Source organism: Electrona antarctica (assembly GCF_951216825.1).
Source record: "Electrona antarctica genome assembly, chromosome: 22".
NCBI lineage: Eukaryota > Metazoa > Chordata > Actinopteri > Myctophiformes > Myctophidae > Electrona > Electrona antarctica.
Genome location: NC_136805.1, coordinates 1,557,493 through 1,584,591, shown reverse-complemented (window position 1 = coordinate 1,584,591; position 27,099 = coordinate 1,557,493). Strand labels below are relative to the sequence as shown.

The window sequence follows — 27,099 nt, the reverse complement described above, 5'->3', positions numbered from 1 at the left end:
CCACCCACCACCAGGCAAACTTAATGAACTGGTGGGGTTGCCCACAAAAAACGACATTTTAACAAATACTGTACACTTTTTTGAAAAATCATGGCACTCCATCTATTTAAATCTTTTTGCACACCTATGTATACTGCCCACTTGTGGCGGCGCTACAAAAAGAGCAGTATGCAGCCAGAGACTCAGTGTGTCTTTTATAATGATGCCATGAGACTGCTGCTTAAAGTGCCACGGTGCAGCAGTGAGACATCCGACTGCTGCTTAAAGTGCCACGGTGCAGCAGTGCAAGCGGAATGTTTGTCAGCATCGGCGTACACACCTGCTCAGCTGTGCTGAAGGAACCTCATGTACAAAATGTATGTGTAGGCTGTCTGGTTCCGTCAACAGCATTATTGTTATTCTGACTAACCCTTTTGTTGAGTTGTCAGGTTTGTTTCTAAACTGTGGAACCATTGGCGTGTAAGCCTGTATAGTGTGATTTTATGTAGACAATGTCTGCCTTTTGCTTGTCTCTGTATTTGTATGGTTTTTTTTATGTCACTATGGACCTTGTGGCTTTAATAAAGTTTGATTGATTGAAGTAAAACAATTGAGTACCGTTTCCACCACTGACTTTCTGAAGCAGAAGCCTGAGTAGCTGAACTTCAGGAGAGGACCCAGAAACGGCAGGAGAGCCAAACACAGATGGGCTGCATCACCTTTCTGCCACTCGGCATATAAAGGTTTGCATTTTGGGGGAAAGCTTAGTTCATAAAAGGAGGGAAAACAAATGCATTAAGTATATAGTGCTAACCATTTCACTAAGTATTGAGGGTCCAAGACAAGTCATACATGGGCAACTGGCAGCCCGGGGGCCACATGTGGCCCTCAGGTTAATATCCGAACATTGATATGATGATTTCAGCTAATTACTAGTATTCAAATGTTAGTATTGTTTTTGTCCAATGTATTTACCAGTAGTTCATAAAGTTAAACTAAATGCTGAAATGAAATAAAAAATGTCAGGATTCCAATTCAAAAATAGCAAAAGATTATTCAGGATTCCAATTAAAAAAATAGCAAAAGATTATTCAGGATTCCAATTCAAAAATAGCACATTTTGAGCTTGTAGATCAGCTATTTTTGCTACGACAGTAATCTATAATTTCTTCCCTGACAAGTCTCTAGGTGTAAATAGGATAGGCATAATGCCTATCCTAAATGCAAAGTTATGATGATCAAATTAAATTAATGAAGTCAATGTTCATTCTATGACCAAAATAAACTAAACTGATATGCAGGGAGTGGAAATATAGTGGCCCTCTCCATTGTCAAAGTTGCCCACCCCTGGTCTAAGTGGTTAAATGGACGTTTTAAGATGGGATTTACTCAACCTCGAATATTCAAATGTTACAGCTTGAACCCACATTTTAGTAAATTGTCTCACGTTAAACATGGGGAAAGAAGGAGGACACAATGATAAGTTTAAAAACTTTTAATTGAAGTCAATAGACATGATTATTGCCGAACATCCTGATCAAGTGATGAAGTCAAATGTTGCCGGCCGCTCATCATGATTTCAGTCACTTCTCAAGGTCTTCCGCCGTCTCTGTCTCCTTCTGGGCCTCCTCTGCCTCCTTCCAGGCCTCCTTCCTGGCCTCCTGCGCGATCTTCAGCCAGGCCTCCTTCACACCCGCCTTCAAGGGGGACTTATTAAAGGCCTCCGCCCAGGCCTTCATCCAGGCCTCCGCCCAGGCCTCCTTCCATGCCGCCGCCTTCTCAGCCTTCTCCGCCGCCGCCTCAGCCGCCTTCACAGCCTTGTCCCAGGACTCCTTCCATGTCTTATTCCAGGGCTTATCCCAGACTGCCATCCAGGCCTCCTTCCAGGACTTATTCCATGCCTCATTCCAGGGCTTAGCCCAGACCGCATTCCAGGCCTCCTTCCAGGCCACCGCCGCCTTCTCGGCCGGCTCCGCCTCGACAGCCTCCGCCCCGGCAGCCTCAGTCGTGTTGGTCCCAGCACTCATGTCAGCAAACATGGTCTTGTTGGTCCCAGCACTCATGTCAGCAAACATGGTCTTGTTGGTCCCAGCACTCATGTCAGCAAACATGGTCTTGTTGGTCCCAGCACTCATGTCAGCAAACATGGTCGTGTTGGTCCCAGCACTCATGTCATCAACCATGGTCGTGTTGGTCCCAGCACTCATGTCAGCAGCCATAGTCTTGTTGAATGGAATCGTGTAGAATCCTGTTGGCACAAGACATGGAGTTAATACAGCTAATGACTTTATTTATAAACAGGGGAATAGACAAATTAAGTTAGAGCCATCCAATATTTGCCCTCTTCGAGGGCACCGGTCCAGGAGATAATTTCCCATTCATTTTGCCGTAGACATTTCAAAAAATGTAAAAACCTTTAAGCCTCAGACACAACAACTCAGCTGGTTTATCTTGACAAACAAAGGGCACAACACTGGTTTGTTTTAATTTCCAATTACTTATTCGACAAGCTTTTCCAAAACCCAACACTTAGAAAAAGAATCACCTGCACATAATTTCTTGACAGAAAGAAGCTGATAACATGTCTACGGTGGATTTGCAGTTTGGAACATTCAAGCTTTGCCTACAGCTGCAATGTTGGTGAGGTTAACGTTGTTTAACACAAGCAGATGGGAAATGCAATTTGGATCAATGGGATGTCAATGGAGGGTATTGAAACTCTAGATTCATCCCATTATTTAAACAAAAAAACGAAGTGTTGCAATGCGGCTACTGCACAAGCAACAGCTACTTTGTCAAGAAATTCTGTGCAGGTGATTATTTTTCTAAGTGCTGGAGTTTGGAAGCACTCGTCGTATGTCACTGAACAGCCCTGCGGTCGAATTTGAACATAATGCAGGAGGCAGCAGCACGGCCCATTAACAAAAACGAGTGCTTCCAAACTGCAACACCTGCAGAGGATGTCTTGACAGAAAGTAGCTCATAACATCTCTACGGTGGATTTTTATGAAAAACAAGCTCGGCAGATTGAAAGAGAACCAAATTGGATGAGTGGGGAGTCAATGGAGGGTATTGCAACTCTAGATTCATCCAATCATAAAAAAATCTAGCGTTTCAAATTGCGGCTAGGTTGTTAGTAAAGAGCGTTCTAAAACAATTTAGTATTAAAATGCACATTGGAAACAAACCAATTTAAAGCTCTTTACCTGGGGCAAGAAGACCGAGAAGACCAGCAAGAACAAAAGTGCCTAACATGGCTGCCACTGTCTGAGGAAGAAGTGAGTGTCTGACTGGCCCTCAGCAGAGGTTCTGAGGAAGAAGTGAGTGTCTGACTGGTCCTCAGCAGAGGTTCTGAGGAAGAAGTGAGTGTCTGACTGGCCCTCAGCAGAGGTTTTGAAGAAGTGAGTGTCTGACTGGCCGTCAGCAGAGGTTTTGAGGCTTGCTGCTGGTCCCACACAGCTGTTCATGATCAGCACTAATGAGTGGAAGAGTTGCTCACCTCACATGACTGTCTGTCATTGGATGGGAAAGTTTGGACACCCTGTGTCAGACTTCTGATTGGTCCCTGACTGACTAACCAGCAGGCTCTTTCTGACTTATCCCGCCCTGGTTCCGCCTATATGAGTACTTTTACTTTTAGTACTTTAAGTACATTTTGATACCGATACTTTTACTCAAGTACATTTTAAATTCCGTACTTTTACTTGTAACAGAGTAGTTCTATTTTTAGTAGTTTAGTAGTTCTAATTTGTCCAGATTTTCATGTGTATGAGGTGACAGTACTTCATTAGACACCCTGGAGTCGTTTTTATGTGCAATGATGTATTCCCTTTGTATTTAGGGTTTCTTCCTGGAGGCTGAACCCTTGACAGTCAAACGTGCCAATGAAAAAAACAGTAATATAGTGACATCACATTATCGGCCCCTCCCCTAACCCCTCCCCCTTTATCATACAACTACAGCTGTGGGTGCAGCTTCATTGGAGCGTGGAGTCACAGCGCCCCCTGGTGGAGATAAACTCACAGAGCGTGAAGTCACAGGGTCCACTGGTGGAGAGGATACTGAGGCCGCCGAGAGGTCCATCAATGACAGTCGAATGGAGGAATTTCAAACTCCTTCACCAATACATCTCCTCAAATTCACTCCGGGCATGATGGACCTGATAAACGCTGGAGTAAGGCTGACCCTCCTTACCATACGGCCAGCCCAACAGCCCAAAATGCGAGAGGTACCATGGCCACAGGGAGAGGTACCATGGCCAGAGTTAATCCCACGCTATATGCCACGCCCATATAGCCTAGAAATACATTTGATCACTGATATGAACAGGGTCCATTATGCGTAGCAACAAACATTTATGGACCCCTTGCTTCTAGAAAGCCTGGTGTTTCAATCACCGTACAGGTTGAGGTTCACAACATTTCCACTGTTATTTCAAATAGATTGTCCAAGACAAGGAGTAGCCTGAAGAGAGAATGCTGCTTGGTTAATGTACCTCACAGGCATCACAGTCCCCAAAAATCTGATAACAAGCTAAACCTTGCCTTGTTTAACATCAGGTCATTAACAAATAAGTCCTCTTCTGTAAATGATATAATATGTAAAGAGAAGCTAGATATTATCTTTCTAACAGAGACATGGCTTGGCTCGGATGGAGCTGTTCTCCTAGCGCCAGCCTGTCCCGCAAACTACAGTTTCATCCACTCTGTTCGCGAGGCTAAGAAAGGAGGTGGACTGGCAATAATTTTTTCAGACACTTTAAAATTCAAGGCTCTGACTCTCGGCAGGTTTTCATCCTTTGAATACCAGGCCACAATACTGCAGGGTCAGTCCTCTATCCCAATGATCAGCATTTATCGTCCTCCAAAGTGCAGCAAAGCTTTATTTCTAACAGAAATATCAGAACTTTTATCTATCTGTTCCACTAACTATGACAGAACTCTTATCTCAGGTGATCTTAATCTATACCTGGACGATGCTTCAAATGCGGTGGCTCTGGGTTTCTTAGAGTTATTGCATCCTTTGAGTTCATCCAACATGTTGTTGGGCCTACATATAAACAGGGGCACACTCTGGACCTGGTGATTTCTAGAGGTCTGAACATCACTGTTGAAAGGACTATTGAAATGCCTGAGCTATCAGACCACTATTTGCTGTGTTTTAATATGACTGTAGAGAAATACATCACTGAATATACTATAAAAAAGCGTTTTTTTAGCTCATCTGCAGCCAACGAGTTCTCTCGTCATCTGCCCCACCCCCCCCCTATCCGATACTCCCCCAGTGAATGATATGGTCCAAATGTTTAATCTTAAACTAGAGTCAGCTCTTGACATAGTGGCTCCTATGAAAACTAAAAATAAACAGAACACCAGAGTAACACCCTGGATAAATGAGCATACACGTTCACTGAAGCAAGATTGTCGTAGAGCTGAGCGAGCTTGGAGAAAAAACAAACTCACCATCCACCTAGAGATTCTTAAAAAGTCAACAGTCGCCTATAACAAAGCCCTGCGTCTGGCAAGGCAGGCTTATTTCTCTGGCATTATTAATGAGAACAAGAAAAATGCCAGAGTCTTATTCTCTACCATTGAACGACTTTTAACCCCCCCCCCCCCCCCCAGTCCTACAAGCAGTCGTTCCCGGCTTCTAAAGCTAAGTGTAATGAGTTTGCATGCTTTTTTGATAACAACATTTGTAACATTAGAGCTGATATTATGAATGGTGCTGCTGCTAGCTCAAGCCCTCAAACAGCAGCTAATGGTGCCAGGGTTGATCTCTCCAGGGGGAGCCTATTGTCTTTCTGTACAATTGATGAAGACGAACTCCGAAAAACCATATCTCAGATGACATCATCCTCCTGTTCATTGGACACAATTCCCACCACCTTTCTCAAAGAGGTTTTAGACAGTGTGATTGGAGATATCCTAAAAATTGTAAACAGCTCTCTACAATCAGGCGTCTTTCCAGACTCACTGAAGACGGCTGTAGTTAGGCCCTTACTCAAGAAACACAATCTTGATCCCTCTGTGCTGGGTAACTACCGACCCATTTCTAATCTGCCCTTTCTGGGCAAGGTTTTAGAAAAATGCATCTTTCATCAATTGGATGTGTTTCTACAGAACAACAATGTGCATAACAAATTCCAATCTGGCTTTAGGAAAGGCCACAGCACAGAAACAGCACTTGTAAAAGTAATGAATGATCTTAGGGTGTCTGCTGACAAGAAACATGTTTCCGTTCTTTTACTTCTAGATCTAACGGCTGCATTTGACACGATTGACCATTCAATTTTAATACAGCATCTGGAGCACTTGGTAGGCCTGTCTGGCACGGCCCTGTCCTGGTTTTCCTCCTACCTAACAAACAGAAGCTATTTTGTCAATCTAGCTGAGTTTGACTCAGACAAACACAACATCTGTTCTGGTATTCCACAGGGCTCGATTCTTGGTCCTCTGTTATTCTCCCTGTACATACTGCCATTGGGAGAACTCATTACCAATCACGGAGTCAATTTTCATTTCTATGCTGATGATACCCAACTATATCTTTCTGTAGCTCCAGATGATCTCTGTGCCTTAGACCCGCTGTTGACCTGTCTGTCTAGCATTAAATGCTGGATGAGTGAGAACTTTCTCAAGCTAAATGAGGATAAGACAGAAGTTCTCATAATCGGTTCTAGTGAGCAGAAAGAATCGATAAAAAGCAGACTTGGCAACCTGACTGTAGAAAGTAACAGTACAGTAAAGAACTTGGGGATCACTATTGATTCTGAACTGAATTTTAATTCACACATTAATCATGTTACCAAGATTGCCTTTTTTCATCTTAGAAATATTGCACGAATCAGAGCCTATTTGTCACTGGACGATGCAAAAACGCTAATCCACGCCTTTGTTTTTTCTCGGCTTGATTACTGCAATGCACTTTTTTCTGGATTGCGGTTGTTTTTAGGATTGATTTTAAAATTCTTTTACTTGTTTATAAAGCTCTCAATGGTCTCGCACCTTCCTACCTACATGACTGCCTGCCGAAATATGTCCCAAACCGCCCCCTAAGGTCTTCCACTGTTGGCCTGCTCGCTTTGCCTAAAAAAATGGCAACTAAAAAATACGGGGAAGCAGCTTTTTGCTTCTACGGGCCGACGGCGTGGAACAAACTCCCACTGTACCTTCGACAGGCAGCCTCTGTAGAAATTTTTAAAGCTCAGCTCAAGACCCACTTTTACACCCTTGCTTTTAATTGATTTATTTGTCTTTAAAAAAAAATGTTATTCATGTCCTCACTGTATTGTTTATGCCCTGCCTTTCTTTTCTTTTTTGTGTAAAGCACTTTGAGCTGCATTTCATGTCATGAAAGGTGCTATACAAATAAAGTTTTATTATTATTATTATTATTATTATTATTCAGTTCAGGTGGATCACCACCCATCACCACCCACCACCAGGCAAACTTAATGAACTGGTGGGGTTGCCCACAAAAAAAGACATTTTAACAAATACTGTACACTTTTTTGAAAAATCATGGCACTCCATCTATTTAAATCTTTTTGCACACCTATGTATACTGCCCACTTGTGGCGGCACTACAAAAAGAGCAGTATGCAGCCAGAGACTCAGTGTGTCTTTTATAATGATGCCATGAGACTGCTGCTTAAAGTGCCACGGTGCAGCAGTGAGACATCAGACTGCTGCTTAAAGTGCCACGGTGCAGCAGTGCAAGCGGAATGTTTGTCAGCATCGGCGTACACACCTGCTCAGCTGTGCTGAAGGAACCTCATGTACAAAATGTATGTGTAGGCTGTCTGGTTCCGTCAACAGCATTATTCTTATTCTGACTAACCCTTTTGTTGAGTTGTCAGGTTTGTTTCTAAACTGTGGAACCATTGGCGTGTAAGCCTGTATAGTATGCATTTGTGATTTTATGTAGACAATGTCTGCCTTTTGCTTGTCTCTGTATTTGTATGGTTTTTTTTATGTCACTATGGACCTTGTGGCTTTAATAAAGTTTGATTGAAGTAAAACAATTGAGTACCGTTTCCACCACTGACTTTCTGAAGCAGAAGCCTGAGTAGCTGAACTTCAGGAGAGGACCCAGAAACGGCAGGAGAGCCAAACACAGATGGGCTGCATCACCTTTCTGCCACTCGGCAGATAAGGTTTGCATTTTGGGGGAAAGCTTAGTTCATAGATTGTGTAAAGGAGGGAAAACAAATGCATTGTACTGTATATAGTGCTAACCATTTCACTAAGTATTGAGGGTCCAAGACAAGTCATACATGGGCAACTGGCAGCCCGGGGGCCACATGTGGCCCTCAGGTTAATATCCAAACATTGATATGATGATTTCAGCTAATTACTAGTATTAAAATGTTAGTATTGTTTTTGTCCAATGTATTTACCAGTAGTTCATAAAGTTAAACTAAATGCATTTGAAATGAAATAAAAAATGTCAGGATTCCAATTCAAAAATAGCAAAAGATTATTCAGGATTCCAATTCAAAAATAGCAAAAGATTATTCAGGATTCCAATTCAAAAATAGCACATTTTGAGCTTGTAGATCAGCTATTTTTGCTACGACAGTAATCTATAATTTCTTCCCTTACAAGTCTCTAGGTGTAAATAGGATAGGCATAATGCCCATCCTAAATGCAAAGTTATGATGATCAAATTAAATTAATGAAGTCAATGTGGGATTTACTCAACCTCGAATATTCAAATGTTACAGCTTGAACCCACATTTTAGTAAATTGTCTCACGTTAAACATGGGGAAAGAAGGAGGACACAATGATAAGTTTAAAAACTTTTAATTGAAGTCAATAGACATGATTATTGCCGAACATCCTGATCCTGATCAACTCAAATGTTGCCGGCCGCTCATCATGATTTCAGTCACTTCTCAAGGTCTTCCGCCGTCTCTGTCTCCTTCTGGGCCTCCTCTCCCTCCTTCCAGGCCTCCTTCCTGGCCTCCTGCGCGATCTTCATCCAGGCCTCCTTCACACCCGCCTTCAAGGGGGACTTATTAAAGGCCTCCGCCCAGGCCTTCATCCAGGCCTCCGCCCAGGCCTCCTTCCATGCCGCCGCCTTCTCAGCCTTCTCCGCCGCCGCCTCAGCCGCCTTCACAGCCTTGTCCCAGGACTCCTTCCATGTCTTATTCCAGGGCTTATCCCAGACTGCCATCCAGGCCTCCTTCCAGGACTTATGCCATGCCTCATTCCAGGGCTTAGCCCAGACCGCATTCCAGGCCTCCTTCCAGGCCACCGCCGCCTTCTCGGCCGGCTCCGCCCCGGCAGCCTCGGTCGTGTTGGTCCCAGCACTCATGTCATCAACCATGGTCGTGTTGGTCCCAGCACTCATGTCAGCAAACATGGTCTTGTTGGTCCCAGCACTCATGTCAGCAAACATGGTCTCGTTGGTCCCAGCACTCATGTCATCAACCATGGTCTCGTTGGTCCCAGCACTCATGTCATCAACCATGGTCTCGTTGGTCCCAGCACTCATGTCAGCAAACATGGTCTCGTTGGTCCCAGCACTCATGTCAGCAAACATGGTCTTGTTGGTCCCAGCACTCATGTCAGCAAACATGGTCTTGTTGGTCCCAGCACTCATGTCAGCAAACATGGTCTTGTTGGTCCCAGCACTCATGTCAGCAGCCATAGTCTTGTTGAATGGAATCGTGTAGAATCCTGTTGGCACAAGACATGGAGTTAATACAGCTAATGACTTTTTTTATAAACAGGGGAATAGACAAATTAAGTTAGAGCCATCCAATATTTGCCCTCTTCGAGGGCACCGGTCCAGGAGATAATTTCCCATTCATTTTGCCATAGACATTTCAAAAAATGTAAAAACCTTTAAGCCTCAGACACAACAACTCAGCTGGTTTATCTTGACAAACAAAGGGCACAACACTGGTTTGTTTTAATTTCCAATTACTTATTCGACAAGCTTTTCCAAAACCCAACACTTAGAAAAAGAATCACCTGCACATAATTTCTTGACAGAAAGAAGCTGATAACATGTCTACGGTGGATTTGCAGTTTGGAACATTCAAGCTTTGCCTACAGCTGCAATGTTGGTGAGGTTAACGTTGTTTAACACAAGCAGATGGGAAATGCAATTTGGATCAATGGGATGTCAATGGAGGGTATTGAAACTCTAGATTCATCCCATTATTTAAACAAAAAAACGAAGTGTTGCAATGCGGCTACTGCACAAGCAACAGCTACTTTGTCAAGAAATTCTGTGCAGGTGATTATTTTTCTAAGTGCTGGAGTTTGGAAGCACTCGTCGTATGTCACTGAACGGCCCTGCGGTCGAATTTGAACATAATGCAGGAGGCAGCAGCACGGCCCATTAACAAAAACGAGTGCTTCCAAACTGCAACACCTGCAGAGGATGTCTTGACAGAAAGTAGCTCATAACAGCTCTACGGTGGATTTTTATGAAAAACAAGCTCGGCAGATTGAAAGAGAACCAAATTGGATGAGTGGGGAGTCAATGGAGGGTATTGCAACTCTAGATTCATCCAATCATAAAAAAATCTAGCGTTTCAAATTGCGGCTAGGTTGTTAGTAAAGAGCGTTCTAAAACAATTTAGTATTAAAATGCACATTGGAAACAAACCAATTTAAAGCTCTTTACCTGGGGCAAGAAGACCGAGAAGACCAGCAAGAACAAAAGTGCCTAACATGGCTGCCACTGTCTGAGGAAGAAGTGAGTGTCTGACTGGCCCTCAGCAGAGGTTCTGAGGAAGAAGTGAGTGTCTGACTGGTCCTCAGCAGAGGTTCTGAGGAAGAAGTGAGTGTCTGACTGGCCCTCAGCAGAGGTTTTGAAGAAGTGAGTGTCTGACTGGCCGTCAGCAGAGGTTTTGAGGCTTGCTGCTGGTCCCACACAGCTGTTCATGATCAGCACTAATGAGTGGAAGAGTTGCTCACCTCACATGACTGTCTGTCATTGGATGGGAAAGTTTGGACACCCTGTGTCAGACTTCTGATTGGTCCCTGACTGACTAACCAGCAGGCTCTTTCTGACTTATCCCGCCCTGGTTCCGCCTATATGAGTACTTTTACTTTTAGTACTTTAAGTACATTTTGATACCGATACTTTTACTCAAGTACATTTTAAATTCCGTACTTTTACTTGTAACAGAGTAGTTCTATTTTTAGTAGTTTAGTAGTTCTAATTTGTCCAGATTTTCATGTGTATGAGGTGACAGTACTTCATTAGACACCCTGGAGTCGTTTTTATGTGCAATGATGTATTCCCTTTGTATTTAGGGTTTCTTCCTGGAGGCTGAACCCTTGACAGTCAAACAGTAACAAAAACAGTAATATAGTGACATCACATTATCAGCCCCTCCCCTAACCCCTCCCCCTTTATCATACAACTACAGCTGTGGGTGCAGCTTCATTGGAGCGTGGAGTCACAGCGCCCCCTGGTGGAGATAAACTCACAGAGCGTGAAGTCACAGGGTCCACTGGTGGAGAGGATACTGAGGCCGCCGAGAGGTCCATCAATGACAGTCGAATGGAGGAATTTCAAACTCCTTCACCAATACATCTCCTCAAATTCACTCCGGGCATGATGGACCTGATAAACGCTGGAGTAAGGCTGACCCCCCTTACCATACGGCCAGCCCAACAGCCCAAAATGCGAGAGGTACCATGGCCACAGGGAGAGGTACCATGGCCAGAGTTAATCCCACGCTATATGCCACGCCCATATAGCCTAGAAAATACATTTGATCACTGATATGAACAGGGTCCATTATGCGTAGCAACAAACATGTATGGACCCCTTGCTTCTAGAAAGCCTGGTGTTTCAATCACCGTACAGGTTGAGGTTCACAACATTTCCACTGTTATTTCAAATAGATTGTCCAAGACAAGGAGTAGCCTGAAGAGAGAATGCTGCTTGGTTAATGTACCTCACAGGCATCACAGTCCCCAAAAATCTGATAACAAGCTAAACCTTGCCTTGTTTAACATCAGGTCATTAACAAATAAGTCCTCTTCTGTAAATGATATAATATGTAAAGAGAAGCTAGATATTATCTTTCTAACAGAGACATGGCTTGGCTCGGATGGAGCTGTTCTTCTAGCGCCAGCCTGTCCCGCAAACTACAGTTTCATCCACTCTGTTCGCGAGGCTAAGAAAGGAGGTGGACTGGCAATAATTTTTTCAGACACTTTAAAATTCAAGGCTCTGACTCTCGGCAGGTTTTCATCCTTTGAATACCAGGCCACAATACTGCAGGGTCAGTCCTCTATCCCAATGATCAGCATTTATCGTCCTCCAAAGTGCAGCAAAGCTGTATTTCTAACAGAAATATCAGAACTTTTATCTATCTGTTCCACTAACTATGACAGAACTCTTATCTCAGGTGATCTTAATCTACACCTGGACGATGCTTCAAATGCGGTGGCTCTGGGTTTCTTAGAGTTATTGCACTCCTTTGAGTTCATCCAACATGTTGTTGGGCCTACACATAAACAGGGGCACACTCTGGACCTGGTGATTTCTAGAGGTCTGAACTCACTGTTGAAAGGACTATTGAAATGCCTGAGCTATCAGACCACTATTTGCTGTGTTTTAATATGACTGTCTCTGATCTAGAGAAAAACATCACTGAATATACTATAAAAAAGCGTTTTTTTAGCTCATCTGCAGCCAACGAGTTCTCTCGTCATCTGCCCCCCCCTATCCGATACTCCCCCAGTGAATGATATGGTCCAAATGTTTAATCTTAAACTAGAGTCAGCTCTTGACATAGTGGCTCCTATGAAAACTAAAAAGAAACAGAACACCAGAGTAACACCCTGGATAAATGAGCATACACGTTCACTGAAGCAAGATTGTCGTAGAGCTGAGCGAGCTTGGAGAAAAAACAAACTCACCATCCACCTAGAGATTCTTAAAAAGTCAACAGTCGCCTATAACAAAGCCCTGCGTCTGGCAAGGCAGGCTTATTTCTCTGGCATTATTAATGAGAACAAGAAAAATGCCAGAGTCTTATTCTCTACCATTGAACGACTTTTACCCCCCCCCCCAGTCCTACAAGCAGTCGTTCCCGGCTTCTAAAGCTAAGTGTAATGAGTTTGCATGCTTTTTTGATAACAAAATTTGTAACATTAGAGCTGATATTATGAATGGTGCTGCTGCTAGCTCAAGCCCTCAAACAGCAGCTAATGGTGCCAGGGTTGATCTCTCCAGGGGGAGCCTATTGTCTTTCTGTACAATTGATGAAGACGAACTCCGAAAAACCATATCTCAGATGACATCATCCTCCTGTTCATTGGACACAATTCCCACCACCTTTCTCAAAGAGGTTTTAGACAGTGTGATTGGAGATATCCTAAAAATTGTAAACAGCTCTCTACAATCAGGCGTCTTTCCAGACTCACTGAAGACGGCTGTAGTTAGGCCCTTACTCAAGAAACACAATCTTGATCCCTCTGTGCTGGGTAACTACCGACCCATTTCTAATCTGCCCTTTCTGGGCAAGGTTTTAGAAAAATGCATCTTTCATCAATTGGATGTGTTTCTACAGAACAACAATGTGCATAACAAATTCCAATCTGGCTTTAGGAAAGGCCACAGCACAGAAACAGCACTTGTAAAAGTAATGAATGATCTTAGGGTGTCTGCTGACAAGAAACATGTTTCCGTTCTTTTACTTCTAGATCTAACGGCTGCATTTGACACGATTGACCATTCAATTTTAATACAGCGTCTGGAGCACTGGGTAGGCCTGTCTGGCACGGCCCTGTCCTGGTTTTCCTCCTACCTAACAAACAGAAGCTATTTTGTCAATCTAGCTGAGTTTGACTCGGACAAACACAACATCGGTTCTGGTATTCCACAGGGCTCGATTCTTGGTCCTCTGTTATTCTCCCTGTATATACTGCCATTGGGAGAACTCATTACCAATCACGGAGTCAATTTTCATTTCTATGCTGATGATACCCAACTATATCTTTCTGTAGCTCCAGATGATCTCTGTGCCTTAGACCCGCTGTTGACCTGTCTGTCTAGCATTAAATGCTGGATGAGTGAGAACTTTCTCAAGCTAAATGAGGATAAGACAGAAGTTCTCATAATCGGTTCTAGTGAGCAGAAAGAATCGATAAAAAGCCGACTTGGCAACCTGACTGTAGAAAGTAACAGTACAGTAAAGAACTTGGGGATCACTATTGATTCTGAACTGAATTTTAATTCACACATTAATCATGTTACCAAGATTGCCTTTTTTCATCTTAGAAATATTGCACGAATCAGAGCCTATTTGTCACTGGACGATGCAAAAACGCTAATCCACGCCTTTGTTTTTTCTCGGCTTGATTACTGCAATGCACTTTTTTCTGGATTGCCTAAGAAATCAACTGACAGATTACAACTTGTCTTAACTAGAACTAGGATGAGAGAACATATTACTCCAGTCTTGGCCTCATTGCACTGGCTTCCGGTTGTTTTTAGGATTGATTTTAAAATTCTTTTACTTGTTTATAAAGCTCTCAATGGTCTCGCACCTTCCTACCTACATGACTGCCTGCCGAAATATGTCCCAAACCGCCCCCTAAGGTCTTCCACTGCTGGCCTGCTCGCTTTGCCTAAAAAAATGGCAACTAAAAAATACGGGGAAGCAGCTTTTTGCTTCTACGGGCCGACGGCGTGGAACAAACTCCCACTGTACCTTCGACAGGCAGCCTCTGTAGACATTTTTAAAGCTCAGCTCAAGACCCACTTTTACACCCTTGCTTTTAATTGATTTATTTGTCTTTTAAAAAAAATTTTATTCATGTCCTCACTGTATTGTTTATGCCCTGCCTTTCTTTTCTTTTTTGTGTAAAGCACTTTGAGCTGCATTTCATGTCATGAAAGGTGCTATACAAATAAAGTTTTATTATTATTATTATTATTATTATTATTCAGTTCAGGTGGATCACCACCCATCACCACCCACCACCAGGAAAACTTAATGAACTGGTGGGGTTGCCCACAAAAAAAGACATTTTAACAAATACTGTACACTTTTTTGAAAAATCATGGCACTCCATCTATTTAAATCTTTTTGCACACCTATGTATACTGCCCACTTGTGGCGGCACTACAAAAAGAGCAGTATGCAGCCAGAGACTCAGTGTGTCTTTTATAATGATGCCATGAGACTGCTGCTTAAAGTGCCACGGTGCAGCAGTGAGACATCAGACTGCTGCTTAAAGTGCCACGGTGCAGCAGTGCAAGCGGAATGTTTGTCAGCATCGGCGTACACACCTGCTCAGCTGTGCTGAAGGAACCTCATGTACAAAATGTATGTGTAGGCTGTCTGGTTCCGTCAACAGCATTATTCTTATTCTGACTAACCCTTTTGTTGAGTTGTCAGGTTTGTTTCTAAACTGTGGAACCATTGGCGTGTAAGCCTGTATAGTATGCATTTGTGATTTTATGTAGACAATGTCTGCCTTTTGCTTGTCTCTGTATTTGTATGGTTTTTTTTATGTCACTATGGACCTTGTGGCTTTAATAAAGTTTGATTGAAGTAAAACAATTGAGTACCGTTTCCACCACTGACTTTCTGAAGCAGAAGCCTGAGTAGCTGAACTTCAGGAGAGGACCCAGAAACGGCAGGAGAGCCAAACACAGATGGGCTGCATCACCTTTCTGCCACTCGGCAGATAAGGTTTGCATTTTGGGGGAAAGCTTAGTTCATAGATTGTGTAAAGGAGGGAAAACAAATGCATTGTACTGTATATAGTGCTAACCATTTCACTAAGTATTGAGGGTCCAAGACAAGTCATACATGGGCAACTGGCAGCCCGGGGGCCACATGTGGCCCTCAGGTTAATATCCAAACATTGATATGATGATTTCAGCTAATTACTAGTATTAAAATGTTAGTATTGTTTTTGTCCAATGTATTTACCAGTAGTTCATAAAGTTAAACTAAATGCATTTGAAATGAAATAAAAAATGTCAGGATTCGAATTCAAAAATAGCAAAAGATTATTCAGGATTCCAATTCAAAAATAGCAAAAGATTATTCAGGATTCCAATTCAAAAATAGCACATTTTGAGCTTGTAGATCAGCTATTTTTGCTACGACAGTAATCTATAATTTCTTCCCTTACAAGTCTCTAGGTGTAAATAGGATAGGCATAATGCCCATCCTAAATGCAAAGTTATGATGATCAAATTAAATTAATGAAGTCAATGTGGGATTTACTCAACCTCGAATATTCAAATGTTACAGCTTGAACCCACATTTTAGTAAATTGTCTCACGTTAAACATGGGGAAAGAAGGAGGACACAATGATAAGTTTAAAAACTTTTAATTGAAGTCAATAGACATGATTATTGCCGAACATCCTGATCCTGATCAACTCAAATGTTGCCGGCCGCTCATCATGATTTCAGTCACTTCTCAAGGTCTTCTGCCGTCTCTGTCTCCTTCTGGGCCTCCTCTCCCTCCTTCCAGGCCTCCTTCCTGGCCTCCTGCGCGATCTTCATCCAGGCCTCCTTCACACCCGCCTTCAAGGGGGACTTATTAAAGGCCTCCGCCCAGGCCTTCATCCAGGCCTCCGCCCAGGCCTCCTTCCATGCCGCCGCCTTCTCAGCCTTCTCCGCCGCCGCCTCAGCCGCCTTCACAGCCTTGTCCCAGGACTCCTTCCATGTCTTATTCCAGGGCTTATCCCAGACTGCCATCCAGGCCTCCTTCCAGGACTTATTCCATGCCTCATTCCAGGGCTTAGCCCAGACCGCATTCCAGGCCTCCTTCCAGGCCACCGCCGCCTTCTCGGCCGGCTCCGCCCCGGCAGCCTCGGTCGTGTTGGTCCCAGCACTCATGTCATCAACCATGGTCGTGTTGGTCCCAGCACTCATGTCATCAAACATGGTCTTGTTGGTCCCAGCACTCATGTCAGCAAACATGGTCTTGTTGGTCCCAGCACTCATGTCAGCAAACATGGTCTTGTTGGTCCCAGCACTCATGTCAGCAAACATGGTCTTGTTGGTCCCAGCACTCATGTCAGCAAACATGGTCTTGTTGGTCCCAGCACTCATGTCAGCAAACATGGTCTCGTTGGTCCCAGCACTCATGTCATCAACCATGGTCTCGTTGGTCCCAGCACTCATGTCAGCAAACATGGTCTTGTTGGTCCCAGCACTCATGTCAGCAAACATGGTCTTGTTGGTCCCAGCACTCATGTCAGCAAACATGGTCTTGTTGGTCCCAGCACTCATGTCAGCAAACATGGTCTTGTTGGTCCCAGCACTCATGTCAGCAGCCATAGTCTTGTTGAATGGAATCGTGTAGAATCCTGTTGGCACAAGACATGGAGTTAATACAGCTAATGACTTTTTTTATAAACAGGGGAATAGACAAATTAAGTTAGAGCCATCCGATATTTGCCCTCTTCGAGGGCACCGGTCCAGGAGATAATTTCCCATTCATTTTGCCATAGACATTTCAAAAAATGTAAAAACCTTTAAGCCTCAGACACAACAACTCAGCTGGTTTATCTTGACAAACAAAGGGCACAACACTGGTTTGTTTTAATTTCCAATTACTTATTCAACAAGCTTTTCCAAAACCCAACACTTAGAAAAAGAATCACCTGCACATAATTTCTTGACAGAAAGAAGCTGATAACATGTCTACGGTGGATTTGCAGTTTGGAACATTCAAGCTTTGCCTACAGCTGCAATGTTGGTGAGGTTAACGTTGTTTAACACAAGCAGATGGGAAATGCAATTTGGATCAATGGGATGTCAATGGAGGGTATTGAAACTCTAGATTCATCCCATTATTTAAACAAAAAAACGGTGTTGCAATGCGGCTACTGCACAAGCAACAGCTACTTTGTCAAGAAATTCTGTGCAGGTGATCATTTTTCTAAGTGCTGGAGTTTGGAAGCACTCGTCGTATGTCACTGAACGGCCCTGCGGTCGAATTTGAACATAATGCAGGAGGCAGCAGCACGGCCCATTAACAAAAACGAGTGCTTCCAAACTGCAACACCTGCAGAGGATGTCTTGACAGAAAGTAGCTCATAACAGCTCTACGGTGGATTTTTATGAAAAACAAGCTCGGCAGATTGAAAGAGAACCAAATTGGATGAGTGGGGAGTCAATGGAGGGTATTGCAACTCTAGATTCATCCAATCATAAAAAAATCTAGCGTTTCAAATTGCGGCTAGGTTGTTAGTAAAGAGCGTTCTAAAACAATTTAGTATTAAAATGCACATTGGAAACAAACCAATTTAAAGCTCTTTACCTGGGGCAAGAAGACCGAGAAGACCAGCAAGAACAAAAGTGCCTAACATGGCTGCCACTGTCTGAGGAAGAAGTGAGTGTCTGACTGGCCCTCAGCAGAGGTTCTGAGGAAGAAGTGAGTGTCTGACTGGTCCTCAGCAGAGGTTCTGAGGAAGAAGTGAGTGTCTGACTGGCCCTCAGCAGAGGTTTTGAAGAAGTGAGTGTCTGACTGGCCGTCAGCAGAGGTTTTGAGGCTTGCTGCTGGTCCCACACAGCTGTTCATGATCAGCACTAATGAGTGGAAGAGTTGCTCACCTCACATGACTGTCTGTCATTGGATGGGAAAGTTTGGACACCCTGTGTCAGACTTCTGATTGGTCCCTGACTGACTAACCAGCAGGCTCTTTCTGACTTATCCCGCCCTGGTTCCGCCTATATGAGTACTTTTACTTTTAGTACTTTAAGTACATTTTGATACCGATACTTTTACTCAAGTACATTTTAAATTCCGTACTTTTACTTGTAACAGAGTAGTTCTATTTTTAGTAGTTTAGTAGTTCTAATTTGTCCAGATTTTCATGTGTATGAGGTGACAGTACTTCATTAGACACCCTGGAGTCGTTTTTATGTGCAATGATGTATTCCCTTTGTATTTAGGGTTTCTTCCTGGAGGCTGAACCCTTGACAGTCAAACAGTAACAAAAACAGTAATATAGTGACATCACATTATCAGCCCCTCCCCTAACCCCTCCCCCTTTATCATACAACTACAGCTGTGGGTGCAGCTTCATTGGAGCGTGGAGTCACAGCGCCCCCTGGTGGAGATAAACTCACAGAGCGTGAAGTCACAGGGTCCACTGGTGGAGAGGATACTGAGGCCGCCGAGAGGTCCATCAATGACAGTCGAATGGAGGAATTTCAAACTCCTTCACCAATACATCTCCTCAAATTCACTCCGGGCATGATGGACCTGATAAACGCTGGAGTAAGGCTGACCCCCCTTACCATACGGCCAGCCCAACAGCCCAAAATGCGAGCGGTACCATGGCCACAGGGAGAGGTACCATGGCCAGAGTTAATCCCACGCTATATGCCACGCCCATATAGCCTAGAAAATACATTTGATCACTGATATGAACAGGGTCCATTATGCGTAGCAACAAACATGTATGGACCCCTTGCTTCTAGAAAGCCTGGTGTTTCAATCACCGTACAGGTTGAGGTTCACAACATTTCCACTGTTATTTCAAATAGATTGTCCAAGACAAGGAGTAGCCTGAAGAGAGAATGCTGCTTGGTTAATGTACCTCACAGGCATCACAGTCCCCAAAAATCTGATAACAAGCTAAACCTTGCCTTGTTTAACATCAGGTCATTAACAAATAAGTCCTCTTCTGTAAATGATATAATATGTAAAGAGAAGCTAGATATTATCTTTCTAACAGAGACATGGCTTGGCTCGGATGGAGCTGTTCTTCTAGCGCCAGCCTGTCCCGCAAACTACAGTTTCATCCACTCTGTTCGCGAGGCTAAGAAAGGAGGTGGACTGGCAATAATTTTTTCAGACACTTTAAAATTCAAGGCTCTGACTCTCGGCAGGTTTTCATCCTTTGAATACCAGGCCACAATACTGCAGGGTCAGTCCTCTATCCCAATGATCAGCATTTATCGTCCTCCAAAGTGCAGCAAAGCTGTATTTCTAACAGAAATATCAGAACTTTTATCTATCTGTTCCACTAACTATGACAGAACTCTTATCTCAGGTGATCTTAATCTACACCTGGACGATGCTTCAAATGCGGTGGCTCTGGGTTTCTTAGAGTTATTGCACTCCTTTGAGTTCATCCAACATGTTGTTGGGCCTACACATAAACAGGGGCACACTCTGGACCTGGTGATTTCTAGAGGTCTGAACTCACTGTTGAAAGGACTATTGAAATGCCTGAGCTATCAGACCACTATTTGCTGTGTTTTAATATGACTGTCTCTGATCTAGAGAAAAACATCACTGAATATACTATAAAAAAGCGTTTTTTTAGCTCATCTGCAGCCAACGAGTTCTCTCGTCATCTGCCCCCCCCTATCCGATACTCCCCCAGTGAATGATATGGTCCAAATGTTTAATCTTAAACTAGAGTCAGCTCTTGACATAGTGGCTCCTATGAAAACTAAAAAGAAACAGAACACCAGAGTAACACCCTGGATAAATGAGCATACACGTTCACTGAAGCAAGATTGTCGTAGAGCTGAGCGAGCTTGGAGAAAAAACAAACTCACCATCCACCTAGAGATTCTTAAAAAGTCAACAGTCGCCTATAACAAAGCCCTGCGTCTGGCAAGGCAGGCTTATTTCTCTGGCATTATTAATGAGAACAAGAAAAATGCCAGAGTCTTATTCTCTACCATTGAACGACTTTTACCCCCCCCCCCCCAGTCCTACAAGCAGTCGTTCCCGGCTTCTAAAGCTAAGTGTAATGAGTTTGCATGCTTTTTTGATAACAAAATTTGTAACATTAGAGCTGATATTATGAATGGTGCTGCTGCTAGCTCAAGCCCTCAAACAGCAGCTAATGGTGCCAGGGTTGATCTCTCCAGGGGGAGCCTATTGTCTTTCTGTACAATTGATGAAGACGAACTCCGAAAAACCATATCTCAGATGACATCATCCTCCTGTTCATTGGACACAATTCCCACCACCTTTCTCAAAGAGGTTTTAGACAGTGTGATTGGAGATATCCTAAAAATTGTAAACAGCTCTCTACAATCAGGCGTCTTTCCAGACTCACTGAAGACGGCTGTAGTTAGGCCCTTACTCAAGAAACACAATCTTGATCCCTCTGTGCTGGGTAACTACCGACCCATTTCTAATCTGCCCTTTCTGGGCAAGGTTTTAGAAAAATGCATCTTTCATCAATTGGATGTGTTTCTACAGAACAACAATGTGCATAACAAATTCCAATCTGGCTTTAGGAAAGGCCACAGCACAGAAACAGCACTTGTAAAAGTAATGAATGATCTTAGGGTGTCTGCTGACAAGAAACATGTTTCCGTTCTTTTACTTCTAGATCTAACGGCTGCATTTGACACGATTGACCATTCAATTTTAATACAGCGTCTGGAGCACTGGGTAGGCCTGTCTGGCACGGCCCTGTCCTGGTTTTCCTCCTACCTAACAAACAGAAGCTATTTTGTCAATCTAGCTGAGTTTGACTCGGACAAACACAACATCGGTTCTGGTATTCCACAGGGCTCGATTCTTGGTCCTCTGTTATTCTCCCTGTATATACTGCCATTGGGAGAACTCATTACCAATCACGGAGTCAATTTTCATTTCTATGCTGATGATACCCAACTATATCTTTCTGTAGCTCCAGATGATCTCTGTGCCTTAGACCCGCTGTTGACCTGTCTGTCTAGCATTAAATGCTGGATGAGTGAGAACTTTCTCAAGCTAAATGAGGATAAGACAGAAGTTCTCATAATCGGTTCTAGTGAGCAGAAAGAATCGATAAAAAGCCGACTTGGCAACCTGACTGTAGAAAGTAACAGTACAGTAAAGAACTTGGGGATCACTATTGATTCTGAACTGAATTTTAATTCACACATTAATCATGTTACCAAGATTGCCTTTTTTCATCTTAGAAATATTGCACGAATCAGAGCCTATTTGTCACTGGACGATGCAAAAACGCTAATCCACGCCTTTGTTTTTTCTCGGCTTGATTACTGCAATGCACTTTTTTCTGGATTGCCTAAGAAATCAACTGACAGATTACAACTTGTCCAAAATGCAGCAGCCAGAGTCTTAACTAGAACTAAGATGAGAGAACATATTACTCCAGTCTTGGCCTCATTGCACTGGCTTCCGGTTGTTTTTAGGATTGATTTTAAAATTCTTTTACTTGTTTATAAAGCTCTCAATGGTCTCGCACCTTCCTACCTACATGACTGCCTGCCGAAATATGTCCCAAACCGCCCCCTAAGGTCTTCCACTGCTGGCCTGCTCGCTTTGCCTAAAAAAATGGCAACTAAAAAATACGGGGAAGCAGCTTTTTGCTTCTACGGGCCGACGGCGTGGAACAAACTCCCACTGTACCTTCGACAGGCAGCCTCTGTAGACATTTTTAAAGCTCAGCTCAAGACCCACTTTTACACCCTTGCTTTTAATTGATTTATTTGTCTTTTAAAAAAAATGTTATTCATGTCCTCACTGTATTGTTTATGCCCTGCCTTTCTTTTCTTTTTTGTGTAAAGCACTTTGAGCTGCATTTCATGTCATGAAAGGTGCTATACAAATAAAGTTTTATTATTATTATTATTATTATTATTATTATTCAGTTCAGGTGGATCACCACCCATCACCACCCACCACCAGGAAAACTTAATGAACTGGTGGGGTTGCCCACAAAAAAAGACATTTTAACAAATACTGTACACTTTTTTGAAAAATCATGGCACTCCATCTATTTAAATCTTTTTGCACACCTATGTATACTGCCCACTTGTGGCGGCACTACAAAAAGAGCAGTATGCAGCCAGAGACTCAGTGTGTCTTTTATAATGATGCCATGAGACTGCTGCTTAAAGTGCCACGGTGCAGCAGTGAGACATCCGACTGCTGCTTAAAGTGCCACGGTGCAGCAGTGCAAGCGGAAAGTTTGTCAGCATCGGCGTACACACCTGCTCAGCTGTGCTGAAGGAACCTCATGTACAAAATGTATGTGTAGGCTGTCTGGTTCCGTCAACAGCATTATTGTTATTCTGACTAACCCTTTTGTTGAGTTGTCAGGTTTGTTTCTAAACTGTGGAACCATTGGCGTGTAAGCCTGTATAGTATGCATTTGTGATTTTATGTAGACAATGTCTGCCTTTTGCTTGTCTCTGTATTTGTATGGTTTTTTTTATGTCACTATGGACCTTGTGGCTTTAATAAAGTTTGATTGATTGAAGTAAAACAATTGAGTACCGTTTCCACCACTGACTTTCTGAAGCAGAAGCCTGAGTAGCTGAACTTCAGGAGAGGACCCAGAAACGGCAGGAGAGCCAAACACAGATGGGCTGCATCACCTTTCTGCCACTCAGCATAAAGGTTTGCATTTTGGGGGAAAGCTTAGTTCATAGATTTTGTGTAAAGGAGGGAAAACAAATGCATTAAGTATATAGTGCTAACCATTTCACTAAGTATTGAGGGTCCAAGACAAGTCATACATGGGCAACTGGCAGCCCGGGGGCCACATGTGGCCCTCATGTTAATATCCAAACATTGATATGATGATTTCAGCTAATTACTAGTATTAAAATGTTAGTATTGTTTTTGTCCAATGTATTTACCAGTAGTTCATAAAGTTAAACTAAATGCTGAAATGAAATAAAAAATGTCAGGATTCCAATTCAAAAATAGCAAAAGATTATTCAGGATTCCAATTAAAAAAATAGCAAAAGATTATTCAGGATTCCAATTCAAAAATAGCACATTTTGAGCTTGTAGATCAGCTATTTTTGCTACGACAGTAATCTATAATTTCTTCCCTGACAAGTCTCTAGGTGTAAATAGGATAGGCGTAATGCCTATCCTAAATGCAAAGTTATGATGATCAAATTAAATTAATGAAGTCAATGTTCATTCTATGACCAAAATAAACTAAACTGATATGCAGGGAGTGGAAATATAGTGGCCCTCTCCATTGTCAAAGTTGCCCACCCCTGGTCTAAGTGGTTAAATGGACGTTTTAAGATGGGATTTACTCAACCTCGAATATTCAAATGTTACAGCTTGAACCCATATTTTAGTAAATTGTCTCACGTTAAACATGGGGAAAGAAGGAGGACACAATGATAAGTTTAAAAACTTTTAATTGAAGTCAATAGACATGATATTGCCAAACATCCTGATCAAGTGATGAAGTCAAATGTTGCCGGCCGCTCATCATGATTTCAGTCACTTCTCAAGGTCTTCCGCCGTCTCTGTCTCCTTCTGGGCCTCCTCTGCCTCCTTCCAGGCCTCCTTCCTGGCCTCCTGCGCGATCTTCATCCAGGCCTCCTTCACACCCGCCTTCAAGGGGGGCTTATTAAAGGCCTCCGCCCAGGCCTTCATCCAGGCCTCCGCCCAGGCCTCCTTCCATGCCGCCGCCTTCTCAGCCTTCTCCGCCGCCGCCTCAGCCGCCTTCACAGCCTTGTCCCAGGACTCCTTCCATGTCTTATTCCAGGGCTTATCCCAGACTGCCATCCAGGCCTCCTTCCAGGACTTATTCCATGCCTCATTCCAGGGCTTAGCCCAGACCGCATTCCAGGCCTCCTTCCAGGCCACCGCCGCCTTCTCGGCCGGCTCGACAGCCTCCGCCCCGGCAGCCTCAGTCGTGTTGGTCCCAGCACTCATGTCATCAACCATGGTCGTGTTGGTCCCAGCACTCATGTCATCAACCATGGTCGTGTTGGTCCCAGCACTCATGTCATCAACCATGGTAGTGTTGGTCCCAGCACTCATGTCATCAACCATGGTCGTGTTGGTCCCAGCACTCATGTCATCAGCCATGGTCGTGTTGGTCCCAGCACTCATGTCATCAACCATGGTCGTGTTGGTCCCAGCACTCATGTCATCAACCATGGTCGTGTTGGTCCCAGCACTCATGTCATCAACCATGGTCGTGTTGAATGGAATCGTGTAGAATCCTGTTGGCACAAGACATGGAGTTAATACAGCTAATGACTTTTTTTTATAAACAGGGGAATAGACAAATAAAGTTAGAGCCATCCAATATTTGCCCCCTTCGAGGGCACCGGTCCAGGAGATAATTTCCCATTCATTTTGCCGTAGACATTTCAAAAAAGTATTTAAAAACCTTTAAGCCTCAGACACAACAACTCAGCTGGTTTATCTTGACAAACAAAGGGCACAACACTGGTTTGTTTTAATTTCCAATTACTTATTCGACAAGCTTTTCCAAAACCCAACACTTAGAAAAAGAATCACCTGCACATAATTTGACAGAAAGAAGCGGATAACATGTCTACGGTGGATTTGCAGTTTGGAACATTCAAGCTTTGCCTACAGCTGCAATGTTGGTGAGGTTAACGTTGTTTAACACAAGCAGATGGGAAATGCAATTTGGATCAATGGGATGTCAATGGAGGGTATTGAAACTGCGATCTGCTTGTGTTAAACAACGTTAACCTCACCAACATTGCAGCTGTAGTCCAAGCTTGAATTATCCTCTTTCAATCTGCCGAGCTTGTTTTTCATAAAAATCCACCATAGACATGTTATGAGCTACTTTCTGTCAAGAAATTCTGTGCAGGTGATTATTTTTCTAAGTGCTGGAGTTTGGAAGCACTCGTCGTATGTCACTGAACGGCCCTGCGGTCGAATTTGAACATAATGCAGGAGGCAGCAGCACAGCCCGTTAACAAAAACGAGTGCTTCCAAACTGCAACACCAGCAGAGGATGTCTTGACAGAAAGTAGCTCATAACATCTCAACGGTGGATTTTTAGGAAAAACAAGCTCGGCAGATTGAAAGAGAACCAAATTGGATGAGCGGGGAGTCAATGGAGGGTATTGCAACTCTAGATTCATCCAATCATAAAAAAAAAAATGTAGCGTTGCAAGTTGCGGCTAGGTTGTTAGTAAAGAGCGTATATTTATTTTAATTTGCTGCTTTATTTTGTTTTAGCGATTTTAGCCTTTTGACAGGGGGCAATCGAACATGGGGCTAAATATGTTTTTTTTTTTTTACAAAATGTTTGCAATTTATTTTTTAAATATTTACTATAGTCCTACTAGACCCCAGAAAATTACACCTGGCCACAAAAGATCACATGATCTATTGAATGTCACATTTAGTAGATCCCATGATCTTATGTGGCCAGATATAATTTCCTGGGGTCTAGTAGGACTATAGTAAATAATACTGAAATCTCTGTAAAACTTTGTAAAAATAAACATGTATTTAGCCCCATGTTTGAATGCCTCCACCACAAAAATAGCTAAAATTGCTAAAATGAAAGAAAGCAGCACATGGAAAAAAATAACTCACACCAATTTAGTATTAAAATGCACATTGGAACCAAACCAATTTAAAGCTCTTGACCTGGGGCAAGAAGACCGAGAAGACCAGCAAGAACAAAAGTGCCTATCATGGCTGCCACTGTCTGAGGAAGAAGTGAGTGTCTGACTGGCCCTCAGCAGAGGTTCTGAGGAAGAAGTGAGTGTCTGACTGGCCCTCAGCAGAGGTTCTGAGGAAGAAGTGAGTGTCTGACTGGCCCTCAGCAGAGGTTCTGAGGAAGAAGTGAGTGTCTGACTGGCCCTCAGCACAGGTTCTGAGGAAGAAGTGAGTGGGTACGTTTACATGAGGTCTTTCAACCCCTCTTAATTCCGAATAGAAGTTAAATCCTATTAAACGTTGTCATGTAAACACCTACAAAAACGTAAATCCGAATGAAAATGCTCGATGCGATTTAAAAACCATTCCGATGTCACTGGCCGGATTATTCCGATGTTGAATGCGATTGGCCGAAAGTTGGACTCATGTATACACTGCTTCGGATGTAAATTCATTCTGGTCTTTCTGAGCATGCTCATTTCCAAGGTGCTCCAACTCCAAGGCGCTCATATCCAAGGCGCGCCGAGGAGTTTGCACATAGAGCGCGTTATTTCGTGCATTTTGCAGATCCGAAATAGCCTACACACAAAAAAAACGTGGAGCAGGCTGCAGCAGCAGTGGTGATGATGATCCCCCTGATCTGTGAGTGTTCAAAGATCCAACCGTCCCGAGTTGATGATCACTCTGATAATTTTCAAACATGTTTGATAGGCCTATAGGTTATATAGCCAGCCTATATGTATCTGGATGCTTCATGCTACTGTAGGC

The 27,099-nt window shown here is 43.2% G+C and overlaps 4 protein-coding genes across 4 annotated transcripts; all 4 read right to left on the bottom strand.

Annotated features, from left to right (window-relative positions):
• Positions 1 to 1,459: 1,459 nt before the first annotated feature.
• LOC306914957 (uncharacterized protein) lies at positions 1,460 to 3,423 on the bottom strand. The gene is made up of 2 exons (XM_079492200.1): positions 3,186 to 3,423; positions 1,460 to 2,227 (listed from the first exon to the last, which is right to left on the bottom strand). Exons 1-2 carry the CDS (start codon positions 3,232 to 3,234, stop codon positions 1,563 to 1,565), a joined length of 714 nt encoding a protein of 237 aa, XP_079348326.1. The 5' UTR covers positions 3,235 to 3,423; the 3' UTR covers positions 1,460 to 1,562.
• Positions 3,424 to 8,771: 5,348 nt separating this feature from the next.
• Positions 8,772 to 10,865, bottom strand: LOC306915392 (uncharacterized protein). The gene is made up of 2 exons (XM_079492723.1): positions 10,625 to 10,865; positions 8,772 to 9,666 (listed from the first exon to the last, which is right to left on the bottom strand). The coding sequence occupies exons 1-2, from the start codon at positions 10,671 to 10,673 to the stop codon at positions 8,873 to 8,875; spliced, it is 843 nt and encodes a 280-aa protein (XP_079348849.1). The 5' UTR covers positions 10,674 to 10,865; the 3' UTR covers positions 8,772 to 8,872.
• A 5,431-nt stretch (positions 10,866 to 16,296) lies between these two features.
• LOC306915278 (uncharacterized protein) lies at positions 16,297 to 18,458 on the bottom strand. The gene is made up of 2 exons (XM_079492577.1): positions 18,256 to 18,458; positions 16,297 to 17,299 (listed from the first exon to the last, which is right to left on the bottom strand). The coding sequence occupies exons 1-2, from the start codon at positions 18,302 to 18,304 to the stop codon at positions 16,398 to 16,400; spliced, it is 951 nt and encodes a 316-aa protein (XP_079348703.1). The 5' UTR covers positions 18,305 to 18,458; the 3' UTR covers positions 16,297 to 16,397.
• A 5,663-nt stretch (positions 18,459 to 24,121) lies between these two features.
• On the bottom strand, positions 24,122 to 26,475 carry LOC306915279 (uncharacterized protein). Its single transcript, XM_079492578.1, has 2 exons — positions 26,320 to 26,475; positions 24,122 to 24,902 (listed from the first exon to the last, which is right to left on the bottom strand). Exons 1-2 carry the CDS (start codon positions 26,366 to 26,368, stop codon positions 24,172 to 24,174), a joined length of 780 nt encoding a protein of 259 aa, XP_079348704.1. The 5' UTR covers positions 26,369 to 26,475; the 3' UTR covers positions 24,122 to 24,171.
• Positions 26,476 to 27,099: the final 624 nt, after the last annotated feature.

Coding starts and splice junctions, on each gene's coding strand:
- LOC306914957 (XM_079492200.1), bottom strand. CDS start 3,234: ATGTTAGGCACTTTTGTTCTTGCTGGTCTTCTCGGTCTTCTTGCCCCA. Junction 2,228..3,185: donor TCTCGGTCTTCTTGCCCCAG/GTAAAGAGCTTT, acceptor TTGTGCCAACAG/GATTCTACACGATTCCATTC.
- LOC306915392 (XM_079492723.1), bottom strand. CDS start 10,673: ATGTTAGGCACTTTTGTTCTTGCTGGTCTTCTCGGTCTTCTTGCCCCA. Junction 9,667..10,624: donor TCTCGGTCTTCTTGCCCCAG/GTAAAGAGCTTT, acceptor TTGTGCCAACAG/GATTCTACACGATTCCATTC.
- LOC306915278 (XM_079492577.1), bottom strand. CDS start 18,304: ATGTTAGGCACTTTTGTTCTTGCTGGTCTTCTCGGTCTTCTTGCCCCA. Junction 17,300..18,255: donor TCTCGGTCTTCTTGCCCCAG/GTAAAGAGCTTT, acceptor TTGTGCCAACAG/GATTCTACACGATTCCATTC.
- LOC306915279 (XM_079492578.1), bottom strand. CDS start 26,368: ATGATAGGCACTTTTGTTCTTGCTGGTCTTCTCGGTCTTCTTGCCCCA. Junction 24,903..26,319: donor TCTCGGTCTTCTTGCCCCAG/GTCAAGAGCTTT, acceptor TTGTGCCAACAG/GATTCTACACGATTCCATTC.